General features: G+C 38.3%; 1 protein-coding gene across 6 annotated transcripts in view; it reads left to right on the top strand.

The window, feature by feature from the left end:
- Window positions 1-15,297, top strand: part of LOC140374668 (intermembrane lipid transfer protein VPS13B-like) — a 285,793-nt gene that overhangs the window by 16,308 nt on the left and 254,188 nt on the right. For all 6 annotated transcript variants that reach the window (XR_011929102.1, XM_072461641.1, XM_072461642.1 and 3 more), the window contains exons 4-7: window positions 5,100-5,217; window positions 10,606-10,773; window positions 11,385-11,566; window positions 11,844-12,018. Coding sequence is in view for 5 of the 6 variants with exons in the window: in XM_072461641.1 (XP_072317742.1) it covers window positions 5,100-5,217; window positions 10,606-10,773; window positions 11,385-11,566; window positions 11,844-12,018 (643 nt within the window). In the remaining variant the exon portion in view is untranslated. The remainder of the gene's footprint in view (window positions 1-5,099; window positions 5,218-10,605; window positions 10,774-11,384; window positions 11,567-11,843; window positions 12,019-15,297) is intronic.

Raw genomic sequence — 15,297 nt, 5'->3', positions numbered from 1 at the left:
TGTAAATTGCAATTTTGATCTAAACCGGCTGAGTAACAGAAACCGGTCCATTGACGTTCCTGTTCAAAGTGCAGAACCGATAAGCTCCACCTCTTCATAGTCACGTTTCACTGTAACTAGCAGCAGATTTTCATGTACATGTTATTATTTTTTAAATGTCGGTATGTGACATTTTAGAAGCCTACATATCACACCTGAGGGTTTAAATTTATCAAATCATTGGAACAGGGATGTGGGAGGGCATAGGGGGTAAGGGAAAACATTTCTGAGCACTAGAGGCCTCAGCTTTAGGACAATACACAATTATGGTACTCAAACATGCATGAATCAATCAATCAAAATATAACTTAGATTAATGATGAACCCTTTAAGTGCATTAGACATTCCCACATGTACAAAATAAATTCATGTGGTAAATGTTATAGTTTGCTGAAACTGTGTGAGAGTGTTTGATGTACAGCATGTGTTCTGGATTTACTTCAAAGTTTGATTGGCCTTTTGAATTAACCTGTTAAGATAAGATAAGATAAGATATTCCTTTATTGTACCACCCACCTGTCCGCCGGCGAACATTTTCTATATCTCAAATATTCTCTTACATCATCACTTTTATTTCCGTGGTCAATACCAGCAAGCTATACATCATTTTAAAGCTTATTTTCTCAACAAAACGAATATGTCGTTGATTTACATTGAATAATATGCCCCAAGAAGCAATTGCCAATAGTTTGTGAGAAAGTCTCAACTTTTACAAACGCATGTCCTACCTGTTTGCTGTTTATGACGGACGAAACGGCTTTAATTCTGTACATCCTTGTACTCAGTCTGTCCGTAAGGAACCATTGAAAAACAATATCCACTTGTATTTTTCCTGAAGTTATCCGATTTCGAGATATTGTCAAGTAAACAAACTTTTCTTCGTTTCTCGCCGGACGAGAATGCGCTTGTCCGGCGCATTTCTCCGTCCATAACAAATGACCTGTTTGACATATAAAATAATGTTGGATATCCTTCTTTTCTTCAGACTGTTACCTACAGAATGAGACCATCCACGAATTTTTCTGTCCACGGGTTTGTTTGCTACAGCCTCCGCAAAAAAAAATGCGCCACTTGCGACGCACATGGATTAGTCTGTTTACATCTAAATAGCGCAGCGTGCGAATGACGTAGCTGAGATTGATTGACATATTATTCTAGCCAATGAAAATAGCTTTAGAAAGAGAGGCGGGACAAAGAGCTTATTGACACAGAATCTTCTGTATTCTCGTGCGTAAGGCTCCGGGAAGGCTGTAAAGAGACAGATTTCTCGGCAGGATTTTGCGCATAACGTTTTCTGATTTTATTAGCCTTTTGGACGTGCATATTGTTAGATATATGTATTATTATACCAATACAAAAATAAAATAAAAATATTATAATTTTTTTTTTTTTTTTTTTTAACCTCTATATGAGAAATTCATGGGTAAACTCATATTTACACATTTTCACATTTTTTTTTTAGCAGTTATAATTGCTATTAGTGGCCTACAAAACATCAAAATGTATGTTTTATAATCATAGAGGAGCTAAAATTGTAATAAAACAGTTTGGCACAGTTGGCACATATTTGGATCACTTGTTCCGAATATACTTTTTGATACAAAAAGGTCAACAGCACCAAAATGCCTGTTCCTAGAGATCTGAAACTTTACACAGTTGTTGTCAACAAGATAAACATCATGTACAGTTAACAGCATATGCACACAATGAAGTATGTCATGCTCAGGACCATTACAAATTAACAATATTCAGGCGAGACTAAAAAATGATGTTTTGTTTATGTTTGGGCCTCTGTAGTGTAAGTTCTGAAGCCCTGACAGTGTTCATGTGCACATCTGCAGAAACTAGAAGGCCTAAGCTTTCTAATGATGCATCACACTTGCATGTGGAACATAAGATCCTCTTTTAATAAGCAATGTCATTTGGGTATGTCCAACCATTGTGCACAGGGCGAAAATAGGTGGATGGTAACAGGTTAATACTCATGTGTGAATAGATTAGCAGAATATTCTGGTTTTACACCTTTAATCATCCTTACCTTGGCAGAGATAAGAGTGACTCCTGATTCCTCTGCTTGTGATGCACACATGTGACCATTGCCATATTTTGGCCTGACTAACCTAGGACAGGATATGGCACAAAGGCCTTTCGGTTTTGCAGTCAGCTTTAAACAATTCAAGTAAATTCAATTTATTTTTGCAACGCCCAAAATCACAACAGTTGCCTTTGAGGACGACGGTGAAAAACTGATTAAACAATGTCCGTGGGGACGAGGGGTGATGTTCCAGAGTGGCCTGTCCTTAGACCCTCCTTCTTGGCCAGGAACTTGGGGAAAAAGTAGCAACCTGGAGTAGTTCTAGAGTGAAGGAGAGATCTGACTCTCACAGACAGACAGATGGACGCGAGGTAGACAGTGGAGCTGGACCCACTCAGGAGGAGAACCAGTTCTTCCAGGCAGATGAAGGACCGTCCATATGAGGTAGAGTCCGCTTCACCAGGGACTCGAGGAGCATCTGGGTCCACAGGTCATTGATGCGTCTATGTCACTCCCCTCGGGTTGGAAGAAAGTGAGAAGAGAAAAGGGTGTTAGTTGGGCCAGCTGGCGGACTGCACGAGGCACTACAGTGAGCTTTGATCCAGGGCGGTGGGAGATCCGGGCGGCGATGGCACGGTCATAAATCCACGGACACGGAGCATGTGGAGGCCCTCACCTGCTGCTGCTGCCCAAAACGGCAGCTCAGGAGCTGATCAAACATGTTTTTTTTATATAATAAAAAAATCGTTACCCAATTCTTGCTGTTACTCCTAAATGGGTAAAGTAGAAGTTATAAGCTGCAAGCGGGGAGTTTGTTTGTAGTACTGCAGATTTTTTGCTGCTGTTCGTTCACTGTGTTAAATACAGGGTATAGATGGGGGATATGAATATAAAAATCTAATTGATTTTTATGCGCCTTAAATGAGAGCTCTTGGTCAAATAAGACTCCCAGGTTTCTTACAGTAGAACTGGAGGCCACACTGACATTGTCCAGTGTGACTATCTGCTCAGGCTGCCCCAAATTAATTGCATGTTTTCTGTAACCCTACCAACATTTTACAAGTGGGTAGATAGGTAGATAATTTCTTATTTTTTTTACTTTGAAGGCATAAAAAAATCTAAATGAATTATATGTTTGCTGTATCCCCACAAAATCTTTTTAAGTGGGTTGGTAGGTAGCTAATTTTTAGGTAATTTTTAGGTAATTTTTTACATAATTACCATAAAAAATTCCAAATTTGTAGATACAATCCACCCATTTAATGATAATTTGCCTTTGAAATTAAGTTAATATTATCATTTATCAGGAGAGATGCTACCGTAAATGTACAAAACAAAAAAATGAATAAGTCCAGCCAATAAACAATTTTTGGACATAAAACAAATTATTTTATTTTTTGTCAATTTTGACAGTAAATCAATTTTTCATCCACGGAACACAAATTCTGGAGATATGCTTGAGAGGATCGCTTCAGAAGGCACAATAAAACAAAATACACTGCATGGGTGTATGTAAGAATAGAACTAAAGTGCATGAAGTCTTTAACTGCACGAAGGGACATTACAATAGTCTACAGTCATTCACTAAGTCCGTGCGTAAGTGCGCACTGCCCTGTCCAGTCCGCTCATCTCTGTGTAATGATGGTCTACTTGCATCTAAAATCACCGAGATGCCTCTGCGCGGTTCCGGGGCAAAGAACTGCTCCTGGGCCACGGCCACCTCTTCCCTGCTGGAGGCGTACTCCCGGGAGGCGACGTTCTTGTTGTCGCTCATCTTGGTGTCGCTCATCTTGGTGTCGCTCATCTTGGTGTCGCTCATCTTGGTGTCGCTCATCTTGGTGTCGCTCATCTTGGTGTCGCTCATCTTGGTGTCGCTCATCTTGGTGTCGCTCATCTTGGTGTCGCTCATCTTGGTGTCGCTCATCTTGGTGTCGCTCATCTTGGTGACTATTCAGCGGACGAGCCCGTCGATTCCACCTGGCTGAGCGTTGCTGTTTCCGGACTGTGCTGCCGTTGCGGACTCTCTGTCCTGACTACGGGGTTGGGCTGGTCGTCTCTTTCTTGAGCACGAAGTTTGGGTTGTTCTTTGTTGAGCAGTTTGTGGACACTGTTTCTACAGTAACGCGCTGCCTGCTCACACATCCTTTTGCTGCAGAGTGCTCATGCTGTATGTTGTTCATGCAAATTATTCAACACGTTGCTTTTTTGAAAAACGGTCGGCGAGCTATAAAAGAAAAAAAAAATGTTTTGGCATCACTTTGACAAAGTTGCTAAAAAATATTCCAGCAAGTCGGCAGTCGGCAATTTTTTTTACCAAGTCGGTCGGGTTATGGTAAACTGATATGTTTTTGGGCAGCCTCAGATAAAGCGTCTCGTAGATGTTTAGGGCCCAGCACAATGACCTTGGGTTTTTCAGAGTTAAGAAGCAGATAGTTAAGTGTCAACCAGGTTTTTATATCCTTCACACAAGCCTGTCTACTTGATCAGTCTGATCGGGTTTAAGTGATAAATACAGCTATGTGTCATCTGCATAGCAGTGGAAGTTAATGCCATGCTTTCTGATAATGTTACCTAACGGCAGCATATAAAGAGTAAACAGAATTGGACCGAGTACTGAACCCTGAGGCACACCAGGTTACTTTAGAGCAAACGGTGCCATACAGTTTATTAACATCCTTTGTCTCTTTCCTTTTGTTTTGATATTTGTTTTATTATTTTTCACTTGTACCTTTTAATATTTTCTTTTGCAGGATTATGGTCACTGTGATTCTGAATTTGAGGTATTGTTTAGACAGTAGTTAGATCCAGTACAGTATGCCTCATTAGTGAAAGTAGAGGGCATGTTGGTCATGGTGCTTTTTGTCAAACATAAACAATAGTGTATGCATTGCAGTTTTTTTTGGTCTATTGATAGGATTCCAAAGCAAGTATGTGAATCATAATATGAATGTTTTAATGATTTGCATTCAAAAGGATGGCCAAAAGGATTTCATAAGGTTTTCTTGTGTGTGTTTTTTTTCTTCAGGATGACCATGAAAGTGGCTCCAGCTCCACCAGTCGCAGTGTCTCAGACAGCTCCAAGGCCATAGCCAGGCCCCGACGCATCCAGCAAGCCGCCCCAAGCGACCCAGACCTGCCTCCAGGTTAGTGATGGGAGTGAGAAAACAATGTGTCAAACTTCACAATATTAAGTTCATTATTTAAGATGCTGTATATTATTTCGTCCTCAAATATTTCACTATGAGAAACGCTACAAATCATATTAGCAATAAGTGTCTTAAGAACAACATGGCATATGGCATAACAACTATTTAAACATGACATTTTCTCCATTGGTTATTTTTGGAAACTGTTTGATTAAAAAGGTGCATGGTTTAATTGGGGCTCAACCATGTCCAAACCAGGTAATTGGCAATACTAAACCAGAAGTTGACTAGGTCTTACCAGCCACAAAAGAAGGCTGGCTCTAAACATTCAAGCAGTTGTACAACTGTTTACTCAAGACACAACATGACACTAGAAATTAGCATAAACACTGGTATATACCGGTACTTTGTTTTAGCCAGTGTTACTATAACTCCTGACAGGTCAGACTATACCAGGGTTCACCAACCTGGTGCCCTGGGCGCCATTTGGGCTTCTCTCAGGCGCCTGCATGGACCTGTTCTAAATATAGAACAGCTCATCCAAAGCTTTGTATTTTCCAAAAAATCCATTAAGCTTATTTATTTGAGAGCTGCACATGTAGAAACCACAACAGATGTCATAGGCTCCATGTTACTTTTTTTTCAAAATACTCCCAGTCTTCTGCAAGGTTGTAACAGAGTGGTCAATTTGGGATGTTCTTTTGTGTATTAATAGTTGGAATCATTACATCATTAACGTCCTCAAAGACCCCATTTTTCGCCAGAAACACTCTACTAGACCAGTGGACCTCACTCCAGACTGAGCAGTGAGCTGTTCATTACATGTAGTTTGCAGCTGGATAATGCTACTTTGCATATTATTGAGTGGCTACTGTCTGGGTGTTATATTTTAGGGATAGACGGTTACTCACCCGCACTCAAAGTCTGTGCTCTTGAAAGCTTTGAGGACCTTTTTTGGTGCTGAGGGCTTGTTTACGAGGAAGCTTGGATGTAAATGTCTGCAAAAGTTTGTATGTGTTGTCAACAACTCGCTGCTGTAGATAACAAAACAAAACCTATAACTTCTTTCTTGTTGAAGTATCAACTCTTTTTCTTTTTTATGTTTTATGTTTTTGTTTTGTGCAATTGTATGCACTGTGTTTCATTCAGGCAACAGCATGCAGTGATGTCCTCAAAATGGCAGTGACAACAAATAAATGACTTGACTGAAACCCATGAATATTTGCTTTGCATCTTTTACATATATTTTGAAAATTAAAGTAGTTTACTCATTGCTAGATTTAAAACAAAGTTAATCTATCTGATTTCCTAACATTCTTTAAAACTGCCGTTTTATTCTTAAAACTCACTGCTTTAAAATGGGAATTAAGATTGGGTTTTTAAAATTCATAATACATGATGCCCACTCATGCAGATAGTTACTCACGGTTTAAGCCTTTATATTGTTTGGATATGATTAATGTAATTGTTGGCCCATTTAGGCTAATTGAACTGGTAGCCCTTGACCAACTGCTCTTGAAGTGGCCCACAGCTCTAAAAAGTTTGATGTCCACTGGGCTATACCACGTAAAGATTCAAAACATTCAAAGTGTCAAGGTTGTTTATTGTCAAATCATATCCTGTACACATTGAAAGCCATAAATAAATGTACAAATACGTTAAAAAAAACAAAAAAAACTTTAAAGAAAATTGAAAGTGCAGTCAAATTATGCTTGCGGCATACCACCCTGAGACTTGAAATTTAATTATAAAACATATGCCTAGTATTTCCATGATTTGGGTATTTTGATTTCAAAATTGTTTATTTAATTAACTAAATTATTATTCTAATGGCAAATCACATTGAGATTTTTCTGCTTCATGGTTGAGCGACCCCACGGTCCTGGCTAGTTGTATCTGGGGAGGATCCTTTTCCAGGTCTGACGTTATAAGATAATATCTTTTCCCAGCTGTTAAAGCATGGACCCTCGCACTCTCATCACACAATACATTTCCTATGAGACTTCAAGCATGGACTTCTATATTTCTAAGGTGTCCTACATGTAGTTGTGAATAAGTGGAAGGAAGATACAGGTATATATCTACTCTGATTTTACCTTAAAAGTGTAGATTGGATCACATTTTAACACCGATTAAGATCATTTTGGTGTCATAGACTGTGACGCCTATGTGAGGCTGAGCCAGTAAGTGCATGTTGTAATCCAAGTTTTTCTAGTGAAAGGTTGAGGTTAAAAGGTAGACAGAGTAAAGCTAACCTGCTATGACTCAGACAAAGGATGTTTATCTTAGAATTAGATACAAGAACAACATGTCCGGAGTTTTGAATGTTTTTTTTCTTATCATTGTGGGTCATTGGTGGAAGTCTCATATATTATGCTAAACTCATTACTTATTTAATCTTTTAACCATGTTTTTCACTCATTAAAACATATTTGGAATTGTTTTAAGGACTCACTCTGATCATTACAGTGCTTAATGTTGCTGCTTATTTATAGGACTAAAGGAAGCTCTTTCTGAAGGAAGACATTTTATTTTACGTGTATTACACAATTGATCGAAGTACAGCATTCTAAAATCCTTTCATGTGAGATATTTAGTCACTTGTCTAGAGTAAAACATGGTATGAATAGAACATTGGCATACAAGACCACCTGACTACATTATGAGCCTACTTTCACAATCTCATCTGTGCGTCTGTTTGCCCCCACTTCAAAACAACCAAAACAAAACATGGCCGACACTAAAAAGCAGCCACCAGCAATTATCCAGTCATTTGGCCCTAAGCTCTCACATGCTGAATGCATTTATCCTTCATGTTCTGCCTGTGGTGGAAAATAGTGATGTTAATTCATATGCCATGGGATTGGTAGCCACACAGAGACCAAAGACCAAGTGCTTCCACCTTTGTGTGATTCTGCAAGTGATTATGTTTACAGATGCTTGTGGGGGACCAGCGGCCACCGTTTGTGAGAAGTGCTTCTTTTAAGAGCCAGGGGAGTCTACAGTTGTGGCCTTTTACACTTTTGAGAGACATCACTAGACACTACATGGCAATACTCTCCTTTTTTGAGTTGAGGGGGAAATTATGGCTTTTTTTCCCATTTATTTACCTCAGATGCCCTTTCTTGTACCAGCTCTCAATACATGTGGCTCTTGGACTGGCATAAAGACACAAACTTGTTATTTTTTTATTTACCCTTTTAAGTAACACAGGTATATTATAGTGGTACCCATGTACCAATCAAATTTGGCAACCATGCGTTTTTTCTTATGTTAAACTTACCCCAGGGAGCCACTTGGTATAGCTACTGTAACCCAAACACAGCACATAATTCCGACTGTGTTGCTACTGTGTATATATGCTTAAGAGAGATTGATACTTTAGGCTTTTGACTCTGAGGGTCTCACAAATTTTGCTTGCCCTGCTGTGTCTGCTTGTGACTGGGGGAAGACGAAGATTTGTGAGCAATGAAATACAAACACTCCCTACGGCCCCGGTACTGGGGTTCCCGAAATCTTAAGAAAATACATTTCACAAGTTCTGGTGTTACAGGAAAATGGTCTGCACAGTAATGTTTAACCCAAGAGCTGTCTTCTCCAGAGCTTTCATGTACTCTGCTCTGTTTTGTAGAGCTACACTTTAAGAGGCCCATGTGCAACCGGCATGGCTAACATAATTTGCGCTGTTTGGGCAATACAGTTTTTCTCATGTCAAACATAACCATGGCCTCTTTGCCTTTGGAGCTAATGCTTATAGGAGCCACTGAATGCTGTGATGTGTTTTGATTGCTTGGTTGATGAATGTTACCTGTATGAACTAGTAAACAAATAGCAATAAGCATTGTGACTGCCGGTAATTAAACATATTTTGTTAAGTCACAAATATTGTTTAGTTCATCTCAATTACAAATCCTTTTAACTTATTCAAATGCATTAATGAACTTCATAATTAGTCCTAAGCTTTTTCTTGACCAGTGGCTGGCACAGTATAGCTGCATGCTTATACTTTCGTAATACAGGGAAAAAGGTGACCAGTGAAGTGTTCTTTCATAAATTGCACAGTTGAGAATACTTGGCATACTCTGAAAATGGTATAAAGGAACCATTTTTCCAGTGATTTTATGGTTGAACAGTTTTAAGTGGACTGCTTCCCTGTGGGCCACAGCACAGGTGCCGACTGTGTCAATTTTTTACAGAAGTTGAGGTCCGCACATTGAAGTTTTGAGCCGCTGAACTGTACGGGGTGTGAGGGGATAGGAGAAATGGCAAGTGAGCTGGTGTACAAAGGGGAAAGAAAGACACTCTGACAGGGATAAATTAAATCCAGAGAGGGAAATAGCAGGGGGTAAAGCACTGTTTTTACTGCCCAAGCTGCAGGTGCAATTCCAGTGCTGTGAGCGACCCCACAACCACAAACCCTTCCACACAGTTGCATTCATGCACGCATTAGAGCAGCCCGGCTTACCTCTGCCACGCACACATGTCACGAAACACGCATTATGTTTATGAGAGCAGTTTACATTGTGTCACCCTCTTTTCCTGCTGGAGTGTTTGGGCAGGCACCACTTTCAAGACAGTTTGGTCAATTGGATTATCCTTATGTGTATCTAGGCCTGTATGCAAAGTCACAAAATTCACCCAAATGTTCCCCTCAACAGCACCATTTAGTTTAGCCTCATTATCGGTAGTGTTTTTGCCCCTGCCAGGCATGTAGATACAGGAAGACTAATATTTACTTTGGAAAATAGTGGCAATCCTGGCTTTAAAAGCTCATGTATTTCATCCATGTATAAAGTGTTTAACAGTACATGGGAGGAATGAATAATGCCATTGGTCCTGCGGTTTGGAAGATTTATTACAGTAAATTTTCATATTTTATGGTAAAACTCCCATGTCTGTAATACTTTCAGTTTGCTTTTTCTTGAGTAATAATGACATAAGCATGTATGTTTTTCCTGTGTAGCTTCTGTTTCTGGGCGTCTCTGTGGCCATTAGGACATTCTGGTTACAGTGTGGAATGGCTCCCCCAGCTCTGAAACTTAATCTGCAAGACTGGGCCTTCCTCTGCCTTTTTACATCCCTACACCTCTTCATCACAAAACTCCCTACATTCCGACTTCTACAGACTTTAAATCTATCATTTAAAAAAATCTACATACACATTCAGGCAAAAGCATGGTCTGGAGGGATGTATAGTGTATTAATAGTTACTATATGCCAACTGTGAAGTAGAAATAGTGTATTTCCTCCCTTCTCTCTCGTCCCCAATTTCACACTTTCCTCTCCGGTCTGATTAAGCCTACGGGCCCAAAAATCATAAAAAAAAAAAAAAACGGAAATAGCGTATCTAACATGTATTGTTATGTACTCCTGTGCTTATTCCAGGTTATGTACAGAGTCTGATCAGGCGAGTGGTGAACAATGTCAACATCATGGTGAACAACCTAATCTTGAAGTATGTGGAGGATGACATTGTGTTGTCCGTCAACATCACTGCGGCCGAGTGCTACACTGTGGACGACATGTGGGAGAGGGCTTTCATGGACATCACTGGTAAGGCACGGCATGTCACTTTAGTTTAAGTATGCTGGATAATTTTATGCTAGATTTATAGAAGCATTGGTATCAGATTTTTATCTAATACTCCTAAAAACCTAAATGTAACCCACTTCATACAACAACAGCGACAAATAATTTAATAATAATGCTGATACTGTGTGGCAATCTGTTTGAAAATGAATCTAAGATAAGTTTTGTTGTTAATACTTGTTTTTTCCTGCTGGAAGACTACAATTTTACAAAATGTAATATTATATACATTTTACACATTTTGCCAAGGATGAATTCCATATGCAAACATCCAATAAGCCTTAAGGTTGTCAAAACCTAAGTTGAAAGTTAAAGTTCAAAAATTTCTGTCAACGTTTTTATATTTTGACACTTTTGACTGTGAAGTAAAGGGATTGAAAAAAATATATATATATTGTTTTTTCTACATACTGTTAGATATTATTAGTACAATATTTGACATTATTTAATATAATTTATAATAATTTCATAACAATTTTATTTTTATAATGTTTTATCATTTTATTTTTTCTATTTTTTAAATGTTGGTCTTCTTTTTTTATTTTTTATTTCATAATCATTTATATTTGTTTCAGCTCCAGAACTGGTGCTCCGAAAGGTCATCAACTTTGCCGACTGCACGGTTTGCCTGGACAAGAGGAACGCCAGTGGGAAGATCGAGTTTTACCAGGACCCACTGTTGTACAAGTGCTCCTTCAGGACACGGCTTCATTTTACTTATGACAACATCAACTCAAAGATCCCATCAGTCATCAAAGTGAGCTCAGTGAACATGTTCTAAGTGATTCATAGTAGTATAACACTATTGATATGAGTAATGATTTATTTACTGTCAATACTGATTTAGATGTATGCAGATTAAAATACAATTTTAGTTTATTAAAGTTGCTATTTACAATTTGTTCATTTGAATAAATTACTTGGAATTTGGATATTATAAAGTGCATATTTCTGCCCCCAAAATTATAGATGTACTGTATGATTTTCATAGAAACATCATTCACTGTTTAATCTGTTTTTGACCATTTTGTTAGATTCAAACATTGGTTGAGAGCCTGAAGTTGTCCATCACTGATCAGCAGTTACCGATGTTCATTCGCATTTTAGAGCTGATTATTGCTCTTTATTACGGGGAAATTGGAGGACACAAAGACGGAGAAGGAGAAGAGGGAAGTGGGCATGTCAAAGAAGCTGCTTTAAATTTAACCGGTAAGAATTTTCATATGATTTCTTATCATTATTTGTACTACAATGCTGTCTGTAAAGTTGTAGTTGGTTTGTTTGTGTGTAGTCACAGTAGCCATTGCCTTGGCAGTGTGTTGGTTTGTACATAACATTAGTTGAAGAAGTCAGAACAGTATAAATTTTGTTTTTATTAATTAAATTGTTAATTTAAGTTATCTTTGGCCATTGTATGTGCTCCTCCTCTTTTATCCACAAACACTACTCGGCGCCTAACCCAGCACAAGCCTCTGTCTTCAGAACTGATCTCCTTCATGCAAAATCTGGCTCAGATCAAAGCACAGAGATATATAACACATCATTTGTTAAGTTAAGTTTTTTTTGTGTTATTTAATCACACCCAAATATATTGTCTAAATACAAATCTTTTTAGGGAGCAACAAACTTCAAGGTAACATCCTACACACTGTACACTAGTTTATAATTTCAATGCCAGCCTCAAAACATTGTAGTGTTTGCTGCTGCTGCTGCCATTATTATTATATTTGTATGTTTGCAGTATGTTTGCTTTTTACGTGATTTGCAGATTTTTGGTTCTACCTTTTTAAATACTTTACAAAACACCATGACATTACGTTACGTTAAATTTAAGTTGCTCTTTTCCTCACACTAGACCTGCAAGCTTATCCTTACGCGGTGGGCAGCGGAGGTGCATGCACTTTAACACAATGCTTCTTGTTCATTCACTCTTCCTCAGGGTCTGACTCTTGGCCTGGAAGTCTTCTGCTCGTTGGCACAGCTTCCACTTAAGTGACCAATGCCAGATGTAGGAGTCGGTGTCATGCTCCTGCTATGCAAAGCCTGAATGAATTAGGATCCCATCTCAAAAATATACAAAGAATCAGCTCTTGGAATAGGAAAAGTAGACCATACAATGTTGCTGGTAATAAGATGCAATGCACTTAATTATTAATTATGTATTTTTTCAAAAATGCAAACATAATAATTAAAAGTATTTATGTGATTGTCTTTGATTAATCAAGGAATCTATTCAAATGCTATTCAAAGTAAAATTATTTGGACATAATTATTTTCATAAATTAAGTTTTTGCCGCCAGACTATTGTTGTTTATAAGACCCAAGTATAATATAAAAAGCTATACATTTAACAAATAAAATTTCTTAACTATACCTTATAAATGCAAAGGCTATTAAGAACAACAACGCTTAAGCATTCTCGGTTGTAGTAATGACTGGTAGATCCACTCTGTGAAATTTAATAAAGTCACTGAAACTCTGTAAAAATTTTAGTGCTCAGACTCGCATGCGTTTATAGATCAGCTGGTCACTGTAGCAAGTATGTGAAGGATCTAGAGCGGTTGGGTCAGTCTGTGGCCCCTCTCCCTGCTTTGATGAACACTGTACAAAGCGTTTAGTTTTATTCACATTGTATGACACAAGACGATCATTTACCAGAACAATTATGTGGTCTAGGTAGCTCTGTTACAACCCGCATCCAAAGATATTAATGCAGTAAATTAGGCTTAATTAAACAAGTACATAACATGTGTAATAAAATATTTACAAGTACATTTTAAATCTTTATTGTAGACTACCTGAATTAGTATTATATGATATTAATCGCAACATCTGTTTATTTATTGGAGTTCAGCCCGGAAATGTAAGAATAGTATTCAAAGTAAACAGATAAGTAGTGATAAGTGGTCAGGTATTTGCCTGCTCTAACATGGAGGGACACCTGCTGGCCTATAAGGGCACTGCCTACACCCAAATAAGGCCTTGTGCCTTAAATGTAAACGTCTATAGATGTGCTTTTATAGCCTTTTCTGTAAATTATGTTTGTTTACAGGTTGAATATTTAATAAATAAACGTCATTAATCAATAATTGCATTGTTATAGCCCAGTGTTTATGTGAAATTCCTTTGAGTAGCATAAATAAGAGATTTAATTGACATATTTGACTGCCCCAGTCTAGTTTCTTATCATTGGAGATTAATGTAACATACTCTGGCTAATCTACCCTGTTTTGATCGGCGCGTTGCTAATTTTGCCTTTGTTTTGATTTTTTTAATTCAAACCAAGCCGTCGTCAGTGTGTTTGATGAAGCGAAAGAGCTTAACTTGTTGAACTGACACCTCAAAGACTTCAACAGTAAAAACAAAGACAGAATGTGATAAAATCTGAAAGGGAGTATTATTGGATGAATGGAAATTCATAGAGGAGATTTCCGAATTGACAATGTTCAAACTGATAGATTTAATTAAAGTATGTCATAATTTTCACCGCCTCAGCCGCTGGGATTCCTAAACTGTGACCTAACGGACAATATTGTTTTCTGGTGGAGGACGTGAGGCCATGAGGAATGGTATTACACATTCTTGTGTATTGAGCTCAGTTTCCTCTCTCTCGATGCGTATGGAAACAGACACGATGGGATGAGTTCAAGGGTCAGCATCAGGGAGAGGGGCTGGTATATTGGGAAACATGTGACACCCCTTTCCCCCTTAACTTGATGTTTTCATAAGTAATCGTGAAACTTACACCATTGCTTGTCATTATCAGCCACACGTGCCCAGGGAAGATTTCTTGAAAAAGCACACACTGCATCGCTCTTGACCCGACAGTCAGATACATCCTTATTCAAGGTTGTGCAATCCACCACAGTGTACCCTGTCATTACTATCCAATTAGGCATTTGGTGCATGAATCATTAATTTTACTTTTACTTTTATTACCTCCTGAAAGAGACTTGTTCTTGTAGCTCATATATATAGGGTGTTATACATATCAGACAAAGATTGTGCATCACCCAAACACTTCAGTTTCCTCTTCTTGGCGATAACGTGTTCCCGCTTTGGTCTGTGGAGGAATACAGTTTATGATATTCATTCAAAGACGCATAAATCTCAATTTCTGGAACATGTGTGCTCCGACACCTGTATACGGAAACACACACGGCTACTGTTACACCTCCCTTCCTGTTTTAGCTCCGTTTTTAGCTAACAAGTACCTAGAACATTCTTTTTTTTTAGAGTAGCTTGAAGACATGAACATATTTATAAGTAAATTATCATTTAAAGCATACTATTTCTGCATAATTCCTTCACATATGTTTGGTAATTTTGTTCAGATATCAATATTTTGCCTCTTCCCTTCAGTTATTGCTTCAGCAAGTCAACTGCCTCTATTTACCTGTTCTTCTCCATCCATGTCCTCTTTCACTACATCCATCTCCTTCTTGGTCTTCCTCCAAGCCTCCTGCACTCATTCCGAATCCTATTCCT

The sequence above is a fragment of the Eucyclogobius newberryi genome, unplaced genomic scaffold (assembly GCF_026437365.1).
Source record: "Eucyclogobius newberryi isolate DKJ021-1_F unplaced genomic scaffold, fEucNew1.0.hap1 SCAF_3, whole genome shotgun sequence".
NCBI classification, from domain to species: Eukaryota; Metazoa; Chordata; class Actinopteri; order Gobiiformes; family Gobiidae; genus Eucyclogobius; species Eucyclogobius newberryi.
Note: the sequence above shows the minus strand (reverse complement) of the source record. Positions and strands in the feature narration are given on the sequence as shown.